At 36.8% G+C, this 22,241-nt stretch overlaps 1 protein-coding gene across 4 annotated transcripts in view; it reads left to right on the plus strand.

The window, feature by feature from the left end:
• LOC144637456 (hemicentin-1-like) overlaps positions 1-22,241 on the plus strand; it is a 211,294-nt gene that overhangs the window by 45,268 nt on the left and 143,785 nt on the right. For 2 of the 4 annotated variants that reach the window (XM_078496512.1, XM_078496514.1), the window contains exons 7-9: positions 14,517-14,798; positions 15,105-15,389; positions 15,899-16,180. In XM_078496512.1, the coding sequence (XP_078352638.1) occupies positions 14,517-14,798; positions 15,105-15,389; positions 15,899-16,180 (849 nt within the window). Of the gene's footprint in view, positions 1-6,156; positions 6,439-7,178; positions 7,467-12,393; positions 12,546-13,353; positions 13,693-13,975; positions 14,258-14,516; positions 14,799-15,104; positions 15,390-15,898; positions 16,181-22,241 lie in introns of those variants that run through there. The other 2 variants (XM_078496515.1, XM_078496513.1) reach the window with 2 other exon arrangements.

The raw sequence follows: 22,241 nt of genomic DNA on the forward strand, positions 1-22,241 counted from the left end.
GAGCGTTAGCTACTCGAATTAAAGAACATCAAAGAGCAGTCCGTGTTTGCGACAAAAACTCTAAGATCGCGCAACACGCGAACACGTTTGGCCATGATATGGATTTCAATCATGCAGCGGTGGTGGACAAGTCAGGCGATTACCACAAGAGGCTTTTCCTAGAAGCGTGGCATTCGCAGAGGGACCAGAATGCGGGAAATGAACACATAGACATCCCTGATGTATATAAGTCACTTACATAATGTTCATAGTCTCGCGCAGCGTTCGCGTGTATTTGTATTAGTCACTCGCACGCGCGTACAATGTGAAACCGTTAAAAAGCCGTTTTTTATGCCATGATAACAACCGAAGAAGACCGAAGATTCTCGGTCGAAACGTCTTGAGTACATTATGAGCGTTGTTTACGCTCAAATAAGTCAGCGTCAGAATTTATAAAGAGTATTAAGCACAAATGTATTAAATTGTACTGTTTCTGCGGCTTTCAATATTGGCTTGCGTAAGCGTAAAAGCTCCTCTTGAATTGATGTGCAACCTGCACAGACTTCCAGCCAAACGAAATGTTGGCTAGTATGACTTCGTGAGCTGCTGTAATGACGAGCAACTACAAGAACAGCTCAGTGAAATCAAAGAAACCACACGAAACGTACAACACGCCAAAATCCAGCAGGAGGGCATTTTGCGGGCGCATGCGTGCAACCGCTGTACAAAGACCGCGTGATCTTGGGAATAAAAATGGCGCGGAAGATTCAAACTTTGTTTTTTGTACTGTTTATCGTCACATAATTTAATATAGACGTAAATTTCGCTAAGAAAAAGTGTTTTGTGTGTGGCAAGGCTCTTATAAAGCAGATTTTCTGGCCTGCTTCGGGATCGTTGTTGCAAATAATAGGAAAATATGTGAGACAGTTAGGAAAGCCTTCACCGACAAAAATCAAACAGGCCGTAAAAAGAGGAAAACATTTATTCGTGTGCTGGAGTGTGATATATTAGGATCAAAACTTCACATCAAATCAATTGCTGTAATACAGGCAGAGTGCAAGCAATATTATAGCTTGTCGGGAGATTTTTTGCCTAAAGGGACGACCACCAAAGAAAAGGGTTTTCCCTGAGGGGAAAGACATGTTTGGGTGTTCTGCACATGATAATGCAGCTCACTGATGACTCTAAAGCAAAGCCAACTTGCCTGCGACTGGCAAACAGGGTTTCCTGGAACAAGAACTGCAGTTCTTTAAATCACATTTAGGCGACACAGAAGTAAAACAGTCGTTATAACAGAACGAACATCAATCTTAAAGAAACAAACGTTGAATGAAAATTTGAAAATAACATTGTTTATAGTTAAAAATTATTTCTTAAGACATTTTATGCAGCAGTTATTAGAACGTTTCTGAAAAATATATATATCGCTTGTTCGTTTCATGCTATTCTTTGACTGGTGATCAAGGCTAGATTTTGATAAAGGAGCCAAAAATGTACTAATTAACATAGTAAAATGTAAACAAATAGTCTACCAGCAAAGAATTACCATAACACTTTAAAATTAAGACCGATCTCAGTAATTCTTTTCTTGTTCAACGGAATAATTGTGGTACATCGAAATGTGAAGTTATTTTGACCAATGCTTAAGTTTAAGGAAATAATCACAAACGATAGTTTCTCTGTTAGAATAAACCAGCGAGAACGTACGTTAAAGAAAGCTAAAAATTACCACAATAGACCATTTTTTAACGCTACCTTCGCAGCATTAGACGATAGTTTAAGTACTTCAGGCTCCATATATCATCGGTAGACGCTGGAGATCAAGGTTAGATTTTGAGATTTTTGCATCGTGAGAACGATGAAATTGCAGTTTTATGAAAAATCTGAACAAAATCATGACCACTCGCTCAAACCCGAGATACTTGATTATAACATCGTATAGATAAAACTACTGTTTTATATTTTAGTACTAAGTAGCCGTAGCGCTTTGTCCGTTTAGATCTCCCAGCTATTAAAAACATGGGCAAGGTATTTAGGCTCTCGACATTCGGTCGCCATTTTGTCCACGCGCAATGTTTAATACACATAGCCAAAGTCGATCAGATAAACGGCACGCCGACACCAAAGTATGCTTGTTGTTGTCAGAAGATAAAGCAAGGACTCTTAGGATCGTATACAGCATATAAAACTTAAAACACCTTTTATTTTGAGCTGAAAATTAGGCCATAAATTGTGAAAAATATGTAAACAATCGATAGCAGAACTTCTCTGTCGTGCGCACTAGCCCATATCGACGCATGCGCACGCAAAATGCCCTCCTGCTCCAAAATCCAATATGGCCTACTCGACACGCACCGCCGACTCATCCCCAGGCTCTCTCGCAGAAGACCACGTGACACAAGCAAACCCACACACAAATAAATAAATAAATAAATAAATAAATAAATAAATAAATCCCGCAGTCGATAACAATGTGGCGGCTTTGCCCCCACAAAAAGGGCAATTTGCAAGTAATTAAAAATTCCTTTCGTAGAATTTTTTTAGATTTTTTCTGAAGTTTCCTTTACAAAAAAGAAAAATATTAGGGCAATAAAAAATAGGGGTCATCGGGTTAGTTTTCTTGCTAAAGCCTTCGCGAATTCGATAATTCCCACGCGCGTTTCCGTGCACTTCAAAATTTCGATTTTAAAAGTTTGGCATTTACTCATGCTCAGTTTTGACTACCGCTGATCTTTGCGGGCACATACGCGCGCAACACGCGTGGACTTCCCCTCGCTTTGTCTGCGAAACTATCCGGCTCAGGATTTCATGGGATTTAGCCAGTTTCGGTTGGCGACAGTTGTGCCTCTTAAGTCTTACTTTTAAGTATTTCTTTGTCTGAATAATCATGTGTTTGACAGCGAACTCAAATAAGCTGAAACGAAAAAAGTGGAATTGACTCACGATCTCCGACAAGATCGATCGTAGCACATGCGAATTTGCTTTTGTAACTCAAGCAGTGAGATCCGAAAACATTTTAAATGACGAAAATAAAGTTTACTTAAAATGTCCTTGTTGAAACAGCTTCAGTTGAACGCGGAATTTTTTCTTAAATTGAAGAAAAGCAACCTCGCGCTGGGCCGCCATGTTTGTTTTCCTTTTTAAATCTCGCGCGTGACTCGTGGGTATGAAGCGTGACGCGCGCGCTAGTCACCAGACTTCCCACGCAAGAAAAACTGGTACGAGCCACCTTAAAGTAATTTTGTTTATTTTAGTTCAACTTCAAATTGGCAGAGTAACAGTTATTTTTGACAGATCAATCAAAGATCACGGCTCATATTTATTACTTATTTATATTTCATATTAGCGTGGAAAGTCATGACACAAAATAAGACGACGACGAGTAAAAAGTCCCTCTAGCAATTGTCGTGAATTCATTATTTCAGTTGTTTTACTTTTTTTTTCTCCCGGAAGGCATATAGGAAGAATAGTCTCTAAACCGATCAGCGATAGGCATAAATAGATTGTGCTCGGCAACTTTTGAGCAACTTTTAGCGTTTTGAGCAACTTTTTGTAGTACCAGCAACTTAGGGCAACTTTTGCCTTCCTTGGCAACTTTTGAGCAACAAATTGATATAAAACCGATCCAAACCATAAAAGGTCGTTTCATTTTGAAGGATTTTTATCTTTTTTATCTATTTTTTATTTTTTACTTTTATTTTTTATAATTTTTTTTGTTTTTATCTATCATTGAAGTTAAGTTGAGTTTAAAGCGTATATTGATTACAACGAAGTATTTATATTTCTCATGTAACAATGGCTTTTTGGCCTCTCTTAATGACTGTAAGAATATTTAATGAAAAGTTTTAAATGACAACAAACAAACAAACACGTTGTGAGTATTTATCTAAAACAAAACGACTCTAGAGCGAGCGACTTTTCTACATTTTGGTGGCAACTTTTCGATATTTGAGCAACTTTAGAGCAACTTTTGGGTATATTGTGAAGCAACTTTTCCTGAATTTACTAGCACAATCTATTCATGCCTAATCAGCGAAAAACTCGTAATTTCAAGCCATTTAGTTTTAAACTTTGATTTTTTAACATATCAAAATACCTGACAACCTTAGCTTCACTGATTAGATTTGATGATTGTAGTTTTCTAAGGGACAATGTTGCCAGATTTGCAGTTTCTTTACATTTGTAAGGAAGACCGCGTTTATAAAGACCGAACGTTTTATTGACGTAATTTTTTTTAAACCGTGAAATTACGAATGCATATATGAATCTTGGTCATGTTACTCTTATAACTACTTATTCTTCCTGCAAACAATTACACAAAGGTATGGGTAATGCCATGTTGGAATGCTTTCCGTTAGCCTGTTTCAGGTGTTCGATTAGATGGGGAGCAGTGCGAAAAATGGCGAGCGATACAAACTAGGGAGAGTTGTGGTCCATCTCTAGAAATCGCGGACCTCCGAGTCCGCGAATAGTATGTCCTGCGGTACATTGACCGTAGAAGCGAACGCAAGGATTACAAAGAAAATGTATGGAGAATGAAATGTTTTATTAAATATTTCTTGACAAATTAACAAATGTAAAAATGTGCAAGCGGAACACAATAGACTGGTGTATTAAGAAACACATTGTACAAGAATTGAAGTGCAGACTTCATTTGTATTCATGAACGTTTTCTGCGAACAGTTTTTGAGCTAAACTTATAAGGCGTAGAGGAGGAATGTATGACGAAAACCGAAAACTTAAAGTTTATAAACAGGGATTATCGGCAAACTGAATGTGATCGAAAAAATGTGCAAGCAGATTTGATAAAACTATACATGAATCTAACTCACCAAACGATTTACATCTCCTTCCGATTAGATTTCATTTGTATCTTTGCCGTTAGAAAACCACAAAAAATCGCATACTGTTAACACACGGCGGCAGTCCACATTGAAATCCCAAAATCCGCTGTCTTTGAGCTACAATATTTCAGCCGCCTTTGCTCCAATTTTGCCGCAATAGCCATCGTTTGAAAGATCTTTTGCTCCAGTTTTATTATCAGGCAATATATTTGACCAATGGTTTTCCTACTTCACTAAGATATCTCTGTGTAGGCCGCATTTTTGTGTATCATCGTAGATGTATATGAGCCCAAAGTTAGGCTTTCGAATCAGCGGCTATTACCAAGTTTCGTGAGCGCTTAATGTAAGATGCATCAAAATTCGCCGACTTTAATGTCCGCGATTTCTAGCGATGGGTGTGGGGCAGAAGTGTGCTTATTAGTTAGGTTTTACCCTTTTCTGCGCTCGACCTTACATTCCGCATAAAGACAAAAAACCAATTAAAACAGAAAAATCATTCAATCAATCAACCCAACTCCAAGTGAACTTCCATTGCAGTTGTACCAGCAGTGGCAATCGATGGAGATCAAACAAAATGACAGAAAAAGTTACTATGATACCTTATTATAGAAAATTAACGCTCCATTAAGTTAACGCGGATTTTTAAAATTCGCGTTAATTTTTGTTGGGGTTTATTTACGCGGCATTAGTTTAGTAAAGCGTTTATTTCCGCGACCTTAATTTCCATTATTATAAGCCCAAATTCTGGATCCTGTCCAGACCAAGTTTGCTTTCATTTTTTTCTGCAAACGTATTATAAACAAAAAATGGTAATAAAACACAATTGCTTTCCTTCATTATTGTTCTGCAAAACTTCATTTGCCTTAGCAATTATTTCTTTGGTGTCTATGTCTTTTGACAAAGAACTTCTAAGTACATTATTGAAAACGTACTTCAACAATAATCCGAACGTATAAAAGTGTTTGTGAAATGACGAAGGTTTCACTGAGCACCTTATTCGTTATGTTAGTGCTGGGACCACAAAGGCGTCACTTTCGTTGCAGGAAAGTTTACAGCGGTCGTTTGAATATTTATAGAGAAATGGCATACTTACCGAACCTTACCAATACATGTGCAGTTTTAGATCTAAGTTGTCTATTGTTTTAGTTCGCGATTGAGAAAATAGTTTTGTTTAAATGTTTGCTTTTTGTACTCTATTTTATGGGAACTGGCGAGTTTTTTTTTTCTTCTTCTTCTTCTTCTTTTCATTTATCTTAACATTGTTTTGCAGGTTTGATTTTGTACATTATCAATTTGTATTCATATCTCGCATTTTTTGTTGTTGTTGTTACAGATCAACCGATGATAATTTTCCATCCAAGAGATACGTCAATACCAGAAAGAGATAACGTGACTTTAACTTGTAACGCTGATGGAAATCCAGAACCAACAATATCATGGACCAGAAATGGATATCCTTTAGATACAAGCGAAGATTCCAGAATCACTTTTTCAGAAAACAAAAAGCAACTGATTATAACGAATGTAAAGAGGACAGACAGCGGAGAATACCGATGTGTGGCAAAGGACAGTCTTGGAAATGATACCTCCACTGCAGCTACTCTGAATATCCAATGTAATGTATTTGATATTTCAATGTTGACGAAGCTGTCGAGTCAATTTCCAAATATGACGAAATTCTTTATTCACCTTACTGCACAATGCAAATCATTGAACATTTTTCTCAACATCTCTATTCCCATGGGCTGAAAACAGACTAGTTAACTACACTGGCGTCGGTTTATTCATAGTTTTGTGTTTTTAAAGTTTTGCCGTTTTTTCTTTAACTTTCCAGAATACAATTGGGTTTTCGTTCACGATTTTTACCGATTAAAATACATCGATATATATTTCTTATAATTTTGTATACCCGGATTGGAAAGAAAACTTTTAAAATTACTTTGAAACCCAACTTCCAGTCTTAACGAAAGCTACAGCTGGAGATCGAACGGTATCAGGCTGACCATGGATTAACAACAACTTGTAGAAACTAATAAAAATTTAGTTTGTATCTGATCTTAAAATCGGTTTAAAAAAGTGGTAAAAAACGTATAAAACTGAATTTTCGGTAACTCTCTGTCACCTTCATCAGAGTTAAAACTGGTTCAGTTTTTGCATAATAAGTTTTTTTATACACCTCCAGTCTCTAGGGATGTTCCCAATGTTAAATAAACTTGTGGGAAATGCACATGCTCATTCACATAGTTAATGTCCTGGATAGGTCTCTTAACAGGAGAAAAGGGAAATTAAAAGACAGCAATGAGTATTTTGTTGCAATGATATGTTTTGCGTTTTTTTTTTTATTGGTGCTTCCAGATACACCTGAGTTCTCCAAACATCCTAAGGATACTAAGACATCGGAAGGAGAAGATATTGTTTTTACTTGTTCAGTCGAGGGAAACCCAGCACCAAGTGTAAGATGGACAAGAAATGGAGATAGATTGAATTTAGCAACAAATACACGAATACGCCCTGCTACAATAAACAACACACACACTTTGACAATCACTGATGTTCGCTTATCAGACGCAGGCCAGTACGGATGCGTGGCGAATAACAGTGTCGGCAGCTCTTCTTCAATTGGTGTGACGCTTGAAGTATCTTGTGAGTATAACATTACTGCACCGGCCAACAACTTTAAGTTTGGTTTATTAGCTTTCTTTAGGATTTCTTTTCTTTTCTTCACTACTTCGACTCGTTTTCTTTCTACCGTAGCCTCGCATACATAATTGTTTGATCTTTGAATATTTCTCAACAATTTGTACCCGAGTCGCTTTCTTGTGCAGAGGTTCGAGTTTTGCTTCACTGAGATTAAACCGTGATATTTTTTTGTACAAGGATCGGTCTACGTTAAAAATGTCACAACTTGGATTTTAATTTTGGAAAAATCCAATAAGTGCATTATCAAGATCACATTCACAAGTCGGATTTTCAGTATCCTGATCAAATCCGAGTTGTTAATGAGTTGCAAAATTGGCAACCCAGATTTTTAATGCAAAAATCAGAGTTGTGCTTTATTGAAATTAACAACTTCCATTTTTAGTTCAGAAATTGGAACTGTGTGTTATAATTGTTCAATTCGGATTTTTTTAGCAAAAAAATCCAAGTTGTTGTTCATTTTAATCCACAGCTCGGATTTTTAGCTGGACTAATATTCCGAGAAGTGCTTTGTCCAAATTTACAAGTTGGATTTTTAATGCAAAAATCTAACGAGTAAATTACAAAAACTTGACAACCTAGATTCTTACTGCAAGAATCAAAGTTGCTTGTGCTTAACCAAAGTTCACAACCCATTTTTTAGCATAGAAATAGGAGATACGCTAAAAATACTGTTGTTCTTATTCTTCTGAATTCAAAACTCGAGGGAATAATAATAAAAAAAAACAGAAGTTATTTACTTAAATTTCCAAGTCGGGTTTTCACTCCAAAAAAATGTTAGAGTGTAGTTTGTCTTCCATAAATTATGAGTGCAGAAATCAGAGTTGCTCTTTGCTTAAATTCCCAACTGGTAAGTTAAGTGTAAATTTTGAGTTTAAGGTTTTGTAAGTTTCTCTTCTCGTCCAGGAACGCGATTAAGTTGAACTACTGCTTTTTAATCAGCGTAAAGTATTTCATTTGTTGCTATTATTATTCAACTTTATGCTATTAATTATTATTTGCAAAAAATAGATAAGAGGTAATTTAAAATACTAAACAGTAATTTTTAATGAAAATCATATTGAATTGTACATGTTACAGAAAGATGATACGTTAATCAGATTTCAATCAAGTTTAGTCTTATTTTTATTGTAGGCATCGTATGTTCTCTTTGGAACTTACTTTCGAAGTAGACTGCAAAGATGCTGTACAACACATCTAAGGGATATCCATTAATCCGCCCTTTATCCTTTTGTCACTTTTAAACACAGTCACGCTTAGTTAAGTAGTGTTTGCCCATAATTATACTTTATTCCAGACATGACTTGATTAACTTTAACTTTCTTTTAACATTCTTATTAAAATTAGATAATGGAAGACAGAAGAACCATCTCGTGGATCTCTTGAGGGAGCCGTTATTATCATCCTGGTTATCGTCGTCGCCATCATCATCATCATCATCATCATCATCATCATCATCATCATCATCATCACCGTCATCATCATCATCATCATCATCATCATCATCATCAGCATCATCATCCTCACCATTCATCATCACTACATATATAATGAGCGTGTATTAGAAACATTTTCCCTTCCCAGTCAAGGTCGCGCATGATCCTTTTCGGTCTTCTGCTTTAAAAATCAGGCAGCACAGTGCAAAATCTTGGAATTTGACGGGAGTGCCAGCAGGAAGCACTCTTTGCTTTTTATCTTAGCTTTGGTTACCTTCACCAGCGTCGCAACTTTCACGCCTCGACGTATTTGCAAGCTATAACTGTAACCCTTTCTATTTCTTTGTTTAGGAAGGTATCGGAAGCGTGCAAATGAATCTTGCGGAAAATTTGCCTTTCAAACTTTCGTGGTCATTCGCAAAAGCGTGTAGCAATAGAGGTGTGATTTCTCAGGTGTGTGTCGACTGAGATTCAGATAGTACCTTCTTCACTTAATTTATGAATTTTTTTTTTGTACAGGCTATCATGTGTACAACCAGGGAGATTGATGCACGGATTTCAAGGAAAATATCGACGGATTTACACATAGAAAAAACAATAACTTAAACTGTTTCCTTGTAAATGTGTCGAAATTAGTAAATAAAGCTATAACTTACAAAACGATATCTGATTTTGTCTTTTATCATTACGCTTTGTTTCTAAGCAATGAAAACGATATTTGGTCATAATATTCTATCATGTTTTATGAAGCAAAGAAAAAGAATTCACAAGGTTACCGCATTTGCGACGCCACTTCTATTTGCTTGAAAAAAGTTTGTTTTGAAAATAATTGCGCGAATTCGTGGAGAAATTAATGAATTTCTTAACTTAGGAAGCGACTAGAGCACTCAAGAAGTAGAGAGAAACACTCGCCTACGGCTCGCGTTTCACCCTACACTTCTTTCGTGCTCTAGCCTCTTCCTGCGTGCTTTACAACAGAACAGAGCACAGTCAAGGCTTCTTTATTTGTTAATTAGCGAACAAGAGACCATTATATTTTTATCACATTTCTGAGATGAGAGAGAGAGAGTTGCAATAAGATGAGAAGCGGTGTTACGAGACACTGAATATTGACATATCTCCTCAATCGAAACTAAAACATAGAAGCAAACGAAAAAAAAATCGTAAAAAATGGTATGCTGTGTCAGGTCACGTTCGAGGAAATTAAGACTGATAATTATTGGACTGGACGTGTTATTGTGTCCTCTCTAAAAAAATGACTTGAACTTCAATCAATTTGGCGACTTGTTAGCATACAAAAACGAGCTTCACGATTTTTTTCTCTAGCTATATATACACAGTGTATTCAGTTCCGAGAGACCTTGACAATCAGTTCATTTTTCTTAAGGCAGCAAACTTCCGATATTTTAAGTAAAAAGGAAACCTCTCATTTTTTATGAAAACATGTTTCAACAGAAACGTCCGTCGAAAACAAGTATATGGATATATATTTATTAAAATATGAATAGATATGAAGACATTAATATGTTTGCTAGTTTCCTTTTCTGACACTGAATAAAATTAAAAAGTTTAGTTGACAGCAAAAGAACAAGTGACAGATACAAGATAACATGCACAAATAAAATCAGTAAAAGGGACAAACGGGCATGGTAAAATTGTTGATTTAAATTGACAGTGTCACTCAGATTTAGTGCTACATGATATTCAATAAAGGTGTTGGTATTTATGTGAAATCCACTAATAGTGGCTTTGCCTTGCTAATAAAAATTTCGCACGGACGAGAAAGTTGGAAAAAAATAGCCGAAAACTTGACAATGTAGGCCAAACGTTTCTAATTTGACAGTGTTACTTGGAATAAAATCAGTAAAAAGCCATTAATTAGGGTTTATTGACATCTTGGAGAATCAATTTACCGTAATGATTCGATTTAGCGCCCTCCTTCCAATAAGCGCCCCCTTCCGAATAAACGCCCCCCTTCGCATGTGTTTTTGTAAATAAGCGCCCCTATTCCAATAAGCGCCCCCATTCTAATTAGCGCCCCCGTTCTTATAAGCACCCCTATTCTAATAAGTGCCCCTATTGTGGATAGCTGCCCATACTGAAGTCATTGACGTCAACTAGATAAACTCCTGACCGTTCGCCGTACAGTTCATGTATATATTTACTGCTAAAATGAACAATTATTTTAAAAGTAACTGAACTTTAAACAATTTCTAACTGTTACAGTTTCTGATATTGTTAGATACATTTGGTTGTTTCTCAAGAAATTAAATAAGCGCCCTGTCCCGAATAAGCGCCCTGTCTCGAATAAGCGCCCTCCCTCGAGGTGCCAAAAGTAAATAAGCGCCCCGGGCGCTAAATCGAATCATTACGGTATGCCTTTCCTTAAATGTTTAAAGGCTATTTTAATGATCAGTGAGTCCACCCACATAATTCTAATACTTTAAACATAAACTTAGAAGGCTTCTCGTGATACTGCCCCTTTTAGAGCAGGCTCTCCTAAATAATAAATAGCTTCCTTAATTTGATTTAAAACTTAGTGTCGCCGGAATCGAAAATGTTTTAAACTCCGAAAAGCACCGACATTCCCGTGAAGCCTGTAGGAAGAGTTACGGTATTTAGGTATAAGGTACACAGGGGGTTTTCAATTGGGTATACAGTATTTTTAGGTCAAAATTGAGCCATTTTTAGTTATAAGGTACACTGTGTTTTACCAAATTTGGGTATTTTGCTATATAATTTGAACGGAAAATTTTGGGTGATTGTATAGGTATTTTGTAGACATTGGGGCATTTATTAGAATGCAAATGCTCGTGTACGCGTGTAGCCAAATAGTGACCAGTGGTTTCACCAATAAAGCTTCCACTACAGTTAGCAGGAAAAACGTTTAAATGAGTGAATTGTTTATTTTCTGCAGATATCTCTACATGTCGCTTTTACTCACTTCTTAAGCACAATGGTTATTGAATAAAAAAAAAACTAAAGATAATCTCTTCAGACTTTAAGGAATATTTGGTACACGTATTCATTTTAAACTGGCTTTGTGACACGGCGTTGTCAGACAACTTCCTGGTATTTTAATTTGCGGTCCAGCGGGAATGCTGCAAGGCAAATATGGCGGTGGGACTACGGCCTTGATTATGATGGGTTTCACTAATTGTAACACTTGGAATAAAAGCATGTCTAAGCATGATGTCCTGTCGACGTCCAGGTATAAAAAAGGACAAAACATTGCTTATATTTCTATTCCTGAACTTGACTGTTCTAGGAAAGATTGAATCACTCTAGCAGCAAGAAGGTTAGTTCCTTTAATACGTGACCAAGGAAAGTAAATTATTACCTAGACTAAAAGATCTGTTGAAATCCACACCAAATGTCAGGCTCGTCATATTGGGCAATCGCATTCGCATTTACAGCGAGACGTCCGATCGCGAACGTCAACACGACTTTATAACGTCGGAACATTTAAATGGAGGCACTGTTGGTAGACTGATCTATTTAAAAACAACATCAGATTCATGGTGTATTATGAAGGTGGCGTTTCAACTCTTCCTCCTTTGTAGTCTGTGCTTATATTTGGCCATTGAAGGTGAGATTTGCAGCTTTGAACTGAAACTTACATAAATATTTAATAAGCTGGCAGCCTTTGTAAAGCTACATTAAGTTCACTTATGCACTGATAAATTTAATTACTTCCTGGTTTTCAGCAAAGTTTTAAAACGAGTAATATGATGTGATTAAGGGACAGCATTATTCAGGCTTAACGATTTCTTTTGAAGTTTATTTGTGAGAGAAGACTGGAAAAGGTCAGTCGCTTATAAACATAGCTGTCTCGACATGAGCATCAGCAAATTGCCTACAGGAAATGTTAAGAAGACAATATTTTGACGAAACAGTAAATACAACTACTGCCATGTTAGCAAACTATTACAAAGGGAGAAAAACTAAAAGTTAAGCTTGACGTTCACCGTCTTTCATTTTGATTCATGCAACGTTACACGAGATGTCGCTTGAACATTTGCACGGTTTTAGACTTCCGTGTTCCTTATCAATCACGCAACTTACTTTCTAAGCATTATTTGCTCTTAGTTCCAGTTAAAAATGTTAACACCTCTGATGGTAAACAAATGATTTCATCCTTTTGAATTCCCGAATTCCATGTACTTTAGTTTGGTTCAGTAATAATGATTCTCACTCGACGACTTTTTGGGTGACGTGACAAACAAACATGTCCGCAAACCATTTTAGAAAGGACTCCACATTACGCTAGAGCTAGATAAGAATATGTCGACTTTTTTTTTTCTTTTACAAACTAGACCAGTTTGAGGACGAAATAAGTGATGCTTTTGGCACGTTGTGAGCTTAAAATAACAACATCTATTGTTGTTTCTCATCAGGCAGTGCGCCATCATTTTCTACAGAGCCCTCAAACCCATCCCTTGTTGTGGAAGGCAACAACCTCACACTGGAATGGACGTACAACTTTGGAAGTGGATCGTTTCGTCAGCTGTTATTTGGAAGTGCTAAGACCATTGACATCGTGGACAAATTAGCCAGTGACAGTGTGCCATATATAAATCCTACACACAAGGAACGTTTACTAGTGAATGTTACAGAAAGCTATACATTAATCACGTTTCTGAGAGTGAATAGAACAGACAGTACAACCTACACTTTGACGATAAGCAACAGCAACAGACGTAGGGCTAAGAGTCAAGTGGAGATATCAGTTCAGTGTAAGTACAAAAAACAAATGACTAACACAAGAAACTATGCGATAAGGAGGAAAAATCGATATTGCACGAAAACAGGTATTATATGCTTTAAACAGAGGGCGTTATGAGGCCTAATCAAAGTGTCTTGAAATTTATGACCAAGAAGTTGCGTCCGTAACGGTAAATATAACACAATATCAAAACTTTAATACATTAATGTAAATTATTTTAAATTCATTAACTTTTGATTTTATGAAGATTAGTATTTGTTTCATTTTCTAGACGATTTGCTTTTTACTCACAGATTTAGATCAACCTAAGGTTACTCCTTATCCGCTAAATGCCGGAGAAGGAGATGACGTGACTTTATCCTGTAACGCTGATGGAAATCCAGAACCGACAATATCATGGACCAGAAATGGATCTCCTATGAGTACACCTGGCAATTCCAGAATCACTTTTTCAGATAACAAAAAGCAGTTGACTATAACGAATGTGAACAGGACAGACAGTGGAGAATACCGATGTGTGGCGAGCAACAGTCTTGGAAATGACACCTCCAATGCTGCTACACTGAATGTCCAATGTAAGTACAGAGCTTAGGTAGCCAAGAACTTCTAATGTTACGTGCTTCTAAGTTTAATAAAACAACAAATAACTTTCGTTTAACACTGTCTGTTTACAACCCTTTAACTCGAAAAGGTTTTATTTTAAGATTTTATGTTTTATTTCATACTTACTGTAGCAAGTCAACTAGTTTATTATTTTTTTATTTAAATATATATTTTTGGTAGTTTCTTGCCTTTTATTTTGTACATTATTAATTTGCCATTTTATTATTACAGATCCATCTGAGATCACTGCTCATCCTCGGAATAAAACTAGAAAAGAAGGACAGAACGTGACTTTATCTTGTAACGCTACTGGGAATCCAACCCCAAAAATATCATGGACCAGAAATGGATATCCTGTAGATACAGGTGGCAATTCCAGGATAAGTTTCTCAGAAGACAGTGAGCAGTTGACTATAACGAATTTAATCAGGGTAAACAGCGGTGAATACCGATGTGAGGCGAGCAACATCATTGGAAATGATACCTCCAATGCTGCTAAGTTGGATGTGCAATGTAAGTGGTCTGCGTTGTTTTAATCGATCAAAAGCGAACAGTACTGTCACTTCAGTCGAGAAAGCATTTCTTTCGTTGCAGCATTGGCACAAAACATGGAGTTGGCTTTTCAAAAAAAAAAAAAATAGTGAATTCAGTTGTAGATGATTTGACAAAATTTATTAAAAAAATAGTAACACTGTAAGTCTTGGCAGTGTCCAGCAAAAGTATTACTTACCTAAGTAAGGCTCCTGTAGTACTGAAAATACCTTTTGCAGATTTGAAATATCCCCTTTGTTGCAATAATGATTGTTTTATTCGTTACAGCTCAACCCAAGATCATTATTGCTCATCTTCAGAATACAACAGCAATAGAAGGAGATGACGTGACTTTATCTTGTAACGCTACTGGAAATCCAAAACCGACAATAATCTGGAGCAGAAATGGATCTCCTTTAAATACAAGAAACAATTCCAGGATCATTTTTTCAGAAGACAATGCACAATTGACTATAATGAGCGTGAACAGGACAGACAGGGGAGAATACCGATGTGTGGCGGGCAATATCCTTGGAAACGATTCCTCCATTGCTGCTACACTGGTCATACAATGTACGTACAGTTCTTATTATTGTATTAGTCATAGCCGTCAGTTTTATTTCAATGTCGTCCAAACTTGGATGCTCAGTGCCGAGTACGATAAATGAAATTTCTATGACGCGGGCCGTTGCAATGAGGGATAAAAGTAGTGGCCAAATTTCGATCACGGTAAAGACCGTATACGATTTTGTTATAAATAGTACGCCTTTGACGTGTATAAAAAAAGTAGTGGCAAGGCACTGTGAAATATATTTTGACTTGTGCTAATTCGCGTGAAATCCGCTATTTACTTGAAGTTTGACACCCACCTTTGTCTCATTTTTTATGCGAATCGAAAGTGCATCACAGCCAACCTCGAAAGTAGGCAGATTAACCTTTATTCGAAATCAATTCCATTGCAACTCCCCGGCGTTTTAACTGATGCCCACAGATCTCAAAAGCAAATACTTCAATTCACTTCTATTACAAAAGAAATGAAATTTAATCTTACGTTGCGTTCTTTGTTTTATGTATGTTTGTAGATCAACCTAAGATCGCTTCACACCCACTCAGTAATATTATAAAGGAAGGACGTAACGTGACGTTATCTTGTAACACTGATGGAAATCCAGTACCGACAATATCATGGACCAGAAATGGAGATCCTGTAGATGAAAATAAAAATTCCAGAGTCAGTTTTACAGAAAATAAAAAGCAGTTTACAATAATAAATGTGAACAGGACAGACAGCGGAGAATACCGATGTGTGGCGAACAACAGTGTTGGAAATGATACCTCCAATGTTGCTACACTGGACGTCCAATGTATGTACAGTATTTGGTGTTGCTTTCTCATTGTTTATTGATTTATTTAAACATTTCTATTGTAAAACACTGCTTCGAGACTAAATTAACTTTAACAATCTTCCAGCTTCGTTTCTAAGGTTTTATTTTTAAAGAAAGAATGGAATGTGAAATAATTCAAGTGGCGAATATTTTCATATATTAATATTCCGTCACAATGTCGTCGTTGTTGATGGTAATGACAACAAAAGTCTTATTAGACATAAGAAGTTTGTCAAACAAGCAGCTGTTAAAGTTTTGTAGTTATTTATTTAAATTAGAAGGAAATATAAGTAAAAGACGGTTCAGCCAATAAAATCACAATGACGTCAGTGTGTGTCATGGTGACACTAAAATTAATACATTTAATACATTTTTTTTAATACATTAATGCATCCAATCTACAGCGCCGCCCTAGAAAAAGCGCCACATATGTAACGAAAAATTCAATAAGTGCTGCCCCCAAATAAGCGCCGCATTTGGAACGAAAAAATGCGAATAAGCGCCGTGGTACCGATGTGGCGCTTATTTAAGGAATTCTGTTTAACTAGAAACCAATTTAAAAAGGTGCTCAAAAACAGCATTGGAAATTGTTTTCATTAAAAGCGATGCTCTGCTTCGGTTTGAAGTAATTATATTTCACCTCTCGTCCTTTAAATTCTCTAAGCAAGTTTCTTGCTTATAATTTTAGTGACATTTTGTTAAAGTACCAGATGAGACGAATATTAATGGTGACAACCAAAAGACGCTTAGCAAATAAGACACTGTTAGTGACTGTAAAATTTTGTACAGACCAAAAATATAACGTTAAACTAAAATAAAATATATATATTTGCCTCATCAAATTTATAAAAAGCGCCGCTCTTTAATAAGCGCCGCATTTCAGGAAAAAAATTTCAAAAAAAAATTTAATAAGCCCCGCGGCGCGAACATTCGAGTAAATACGGTATGGCTTCCAATCCAGTTTCCTCAGAGTAGTTACAGTAATAGAAGAACGTCAAACTTTTCTGCAGTGTAAAGGCACGCGATATCCATGATGTTAACATCAAACGATTGTTATGTACATAATCAAACTAAAATGTTTCTAATATTACGGTTATTTATTTTATTCTTTCTGACATGGCTTATTGATATGTGTTCACAGATCCACCTGAGATCATTGTTCATCCAGAAGCTCAAGCAAATACAGAAGGAGTAAACATGACTTTATCCTGTATCGCTGATGGCAATCCAGTACCAACAAAATCATGGACCAGAAATGGATTTCCCATGAATACACTTGGCAATTCAAGGATCCGGTTTTCAGCGGACAAAAAGCAGTTAACTATAACCAATGTAAACAGAACAGACAGCGGAGAATACCGATGTGTTGCGAACAACAGCCTTGGAAATGATACATCCAATACTGCCACGCTGGATATACAATGTACGTATGCAGTACTTTTTGTTGTGTTAGTTATTGCCGTAAGATTTATTTTCATGTCGTCCAAATCTGGATACCAAGTACCGGGTATGACACACAAACTAATGGTTTTAATTTTTTGGCTATGGTAACTTCGTTAAATTCTACACTGAACTTCTGATTGCAGGTTGTCCTTATTATAGACTTTGTTAAAAAATGAAATTTGGGTGGAGGTAGAGCCAATTGTAATAAATTGAAATTTAAGAAAAATATGTGGTAACACCTCAATTGAAACCTGGCTTTTACACGTAGCTTTGGCTCGGGGTAAAGGTGGTTAAGGTGGCGTTTTTGTCAAGCCTTTGCCAAATTTTGATCGCGAAGCAGACCGTCTCTCATTTCGTTCAAAAAATAGTACGCCGTTGACGTCGATGAAAGGTTTTGCAAAAGAACCGTGAAATCTATTTTGCCTCGTGTCAAAGTTGCATATCATTTGCGTCAAACGTGTTACTAACTTTAATTTGTAACGCGTCAAATCCCTGTCAAAGGCAATATCAAAGGACATGTTTACCTAAGTCATATGCAACGAATACTGTTTGTCGCCAATCGTTGCCTTACTAACAAGAACAAATACTGTAATTCCCTGTATTACGAAAAATATCAAATTAAATCTTGCGTTGTATGTTTATGTCTACTCGTAGATCAACCTAAGATCACTGCACACCCACTCAGTAACATCATAAAGGAAGGGCATAATGTGACTATATCGTGTAAAGCTGAAGGAAATCCAGAGCCATTTTATTGTCTTCAGGATTGTTTCCAGTGTACAGAAATATCAACTTTTCACTTGGAAGTATCACGAATGCTATGGTTAAGTGTGAGTACGTATGGAACCGGCATGTTGTAGTGTAGTCTGAGGTCGGTATGGTAAAATCCCTTATTAGCATTCGTCACACCTAATCACCTTACCATTTTCGGGATATAATTTGACCCTCCTCCTCTCCTCATTAGCTATAAGTGCTCAGCCATGGGCATCCACTTCTCAGGCCAAAAAGATTCGTAGAAGTTCCCTTTTACGTTCATGACTAAGAGCAGCGGGATAGTAAGTACCAGTGCGAATATCCAAGAACCAAAAATCATCACCTAAAGTGTAATGTGTTAAACTATCAGACAGTGATTCTATAAAGTAAAGTAAAAAAACAACAACAACAGGGTCCCAAATGGGTAAAGGGCTCCGGGGAACCAGCAATTCACGCAATAATTCCTTGGGACACTCATGCTAACAAATATAACGTGACATTCCGTTACCAATTCGCAGAAATGGAGAATCCCCTTCCCCAAAAAGGAATGTTGCAAGATTAGTATAAAATTTGTCCGTGACGCACCTTCAGTCTACATTTGGTAAGTTGGCCCTCGTTACCAAGAGGATGGACAATTGCGTAAAATCGTTCAATGGCGATCGCAACCAGAGTGACAGCCGAGGAAACTGCTCCAACCCAGGCGATGTTTCCACCTATCAATAGTTGGCATAAAACAGTACCAGTCTTCCCGCCTGGGAGGGAGGAAACAAGCTTCAAAAAAGTGTCTGGTGCAATGAACGTCGCGTACATGATATCTGCTACAGCCAGATTTACAAGCAGGCAATTGATGGGTTTCCTGTAGTAAAAGAATTGCTGAAGTCTATCCTTGTACCGATATCCCTACCTATATTTTGATAACGATGCTGCCAAATATCAACCAATAAAGACAAAACTCGGTTTTATGTCAATGTCCCAGGACGTGTTATAATTAAAATGAGCGCCCCTTCTTGGTTGTCTAGTTGCACGTTGAGTTATCTGGGAATAATTAAGTAGGATAGGTTGTTGTGTCAGGAGCTTGACATCACTATGGCAACGGCATTTTGACAGGAATGTCATTCCGTGTTTCTATTAATGAAAATTAACTTTAATAAAATTTTTTTACCTTTTACGGTTTTTAAGCACTTTTTTATGATTTTGAGTACTTTGCAGTAATTTTGGGTGGTTTTTTTGGCATTGTGGAAATATTTAGAGATTTAAGATGGTGAACCCAAGATGGCGGCTGTTTTGACAACATAATGTAATTGTCACGTGACGTGACGTGATCGTCCCACGTGACGTATACCAAAAGATAGATGTTCGGAAATCCTATACATCCTATAAGTTTCGTTGTTATTGCTTAAATATTCTGGAAGTTAGATGGGGGGGGGGGGGCGGGGGGCGGGGGGGCTTTCAAAGCTCCCCCCCCGTCCCAAAAGGTCAAAAAAGCCCGCTCTGAATAGAGTTAATGAGCTAACGAGGTTATAACGTTTCATCTCATTTTTACAAATGTATAAAACCAACAGTTTCGTGTTGAAGCCTATTGAATTTCTAAAGCTCATGAACTAATAATTATACAAAATAAACGGGGCGGCTCCGCCTGAAAGTGTGCCTTTCTCAGCCTGAAGGTTTAGAAAGAGGCTGGGAAACTCGGATCTCTTATATATAATCTATTTACAAGGACTATTCAAAACATCTCGAACAGACCCACGAAATGGCTGATTTGTCAAGGTCTTTCACAGGGTTGTTGACGTGAAAAGTTTGAAAAATGGTTACAAGATTCCCACTGTAGATATGTTAAAGAACTGCCATTTTATATCGAATGTACAGTGGAATCCTGAATTCGGGAACTTTCGAGTTTTCGAAACTTCCAAAAACTTATATCAAAGGTCGTTTTCCTTACCTTAGTCTAACATTGGAATTTTACTCCCAATTTCTCGAAGCAATTTTCTTTTCCCATACAGGTTCGAAAAATCGGGATTCCCGCTGTATCTGGAAAGGTTATCTCGATAGTACATTGGTACATATAAGGGTAAGGGTTTTGGACCTCAGAGCGGCGCCTTCCCCGTCCCTCACTTCCCTGCAATCGACTTTTTAATCGAGTATTCTGTAGGTTCGAGTTTTTGATGTTCCAGAAATTTAAAAACTGTATATTTCTTAAATATAAAATCGCAGTGCAGAACGTCATTAGCGTATAAGGTAATAATATCACAATTATTTAGCTTAGGCCTATCTCATATCCCTATTTTTCTTTATTATTGCACACACGAGAGAATTTCCAACGATATCTACAACGACCAGTATGGAGTGCACCGTTGCTATGGCAATACCAGATGAGTCGAGCATGACTGAAAGTTGTGGATAATGCTACACAGTGAAACGATCTGAATAAAAAGAGAAATAAGAAATCATAAATTATTGATAACTTAAGATCGCCAATAACCAGTACATAAGTAATAGGGACTGAAAATATAAGTGATAATCGCTAGTCGCACCCGATAATCGATGCAATAATTTGAAACAATATGAGATGCGGAAAAACATTAGACTCACGCAAATAACACAAAAATCGTTCATAATGTCAAAACAGCAAATCTACATCTACATCTACATTTTAATATGTCGGTAAAAAGTCCATACGGATATCACACCAACGTCTAAAAATAAGTAAAATACAATATGTACATATATAATAACTGAAAAATTCTAAATTAAAAAAAAAAAAAAAAAATCTAAAAATTCTAAAATTCTATGGGTAAACCACTAAATTAATAAAAATGCTCGCGCAGTCCAGACTGGAAACACGCAAGAGAGTCGGACTCAACAATCGCCGCAGGGAGTGCATTCCACTCTCTTATGGTCCTCGGAAAATACGAGTAAAAATACGCGTTTTTCGTCGCTCTATATTGCGTATATTTGAAATTATGGCTGCCGCGAGTTCTGGATTCATTCATCAAATGGATAATGAACATCGCAAAAATAAATTTAACCGCGGAATAATAAATTGAACAGCTTGCAAATTAATCCACCTTGCACAAAATGTCAATCGAACCGCACAAAAGTTAATTCATTGGCGTGCGGATCGATTTTTGTTTCAGATTCATTTATTTTTGTGTGGTTTAAATGTTCTACATATGAACGATCGCCGTTTTACTTGTGCGCCGTTTACAAGTTTCATATTGTTTTTTTTTTTTATAAATGGAAGACTTTGTTTGCAACGGAACTCGACAGGTTCTGTTATTTGCAAAAAAGGTTCATCGATTATTCCAATTCATAGTCGTGAGTAGCTTGCATTTACATATAAGATAATTTTCCTCTCTTTTATACCCTCCTTTACACGGGTTGACGAAATCGTCTCCGTTTATTTGCCTTTTTCTTTCAGTAACTTGTTAAAATATTGTCAAGATGTTATTTTCAAATTTCGCCGCTTGCGTAAATTTCCAGTATATATCTATCTGAGTCATAATTTGCTATACCAAGCGGGTTCTTATTCTGGTTAACAAAAATGCAATTTAAAAACAATGAAATGTTCTTGCCACGAGCATGAGACAAAGGAAAATCTGAGTCCCGAAATTAGTCTAATTCATGACCTCCCAGCTACGGCTTGGGCACTCTAGTCACTGAGCTAGGGAAAGACTCTTGATAAGCTAAGCCATTTGCAAGGTTCGTATGTGACACGCGTCCTCCATACTTCTAGAATCAGCAACTTTCGTAATAAGTAACAAAGGATGTTAAATGTTGAGCTCGGTGAATAAATGATAAAGATGAAATCTTCGTTTGTCACGAGCGTGAGGCAAAGAAAATCTGA

This window comes from Oculina patagonica, chromosome 14 (genome assembly GCF_052425735.1).
Source record: "Oculina patagonica isolate OP01 chromosome 14, crgOcupat, whole genome shotgun sequence".
Taxonomy (NCBI): domain Eukaryota; kingdom Metazoa; phylum Cnidaria; class Anthozoa; order Scleractinia; family Oculinidae; genus Oculina; species Oculina patagonica.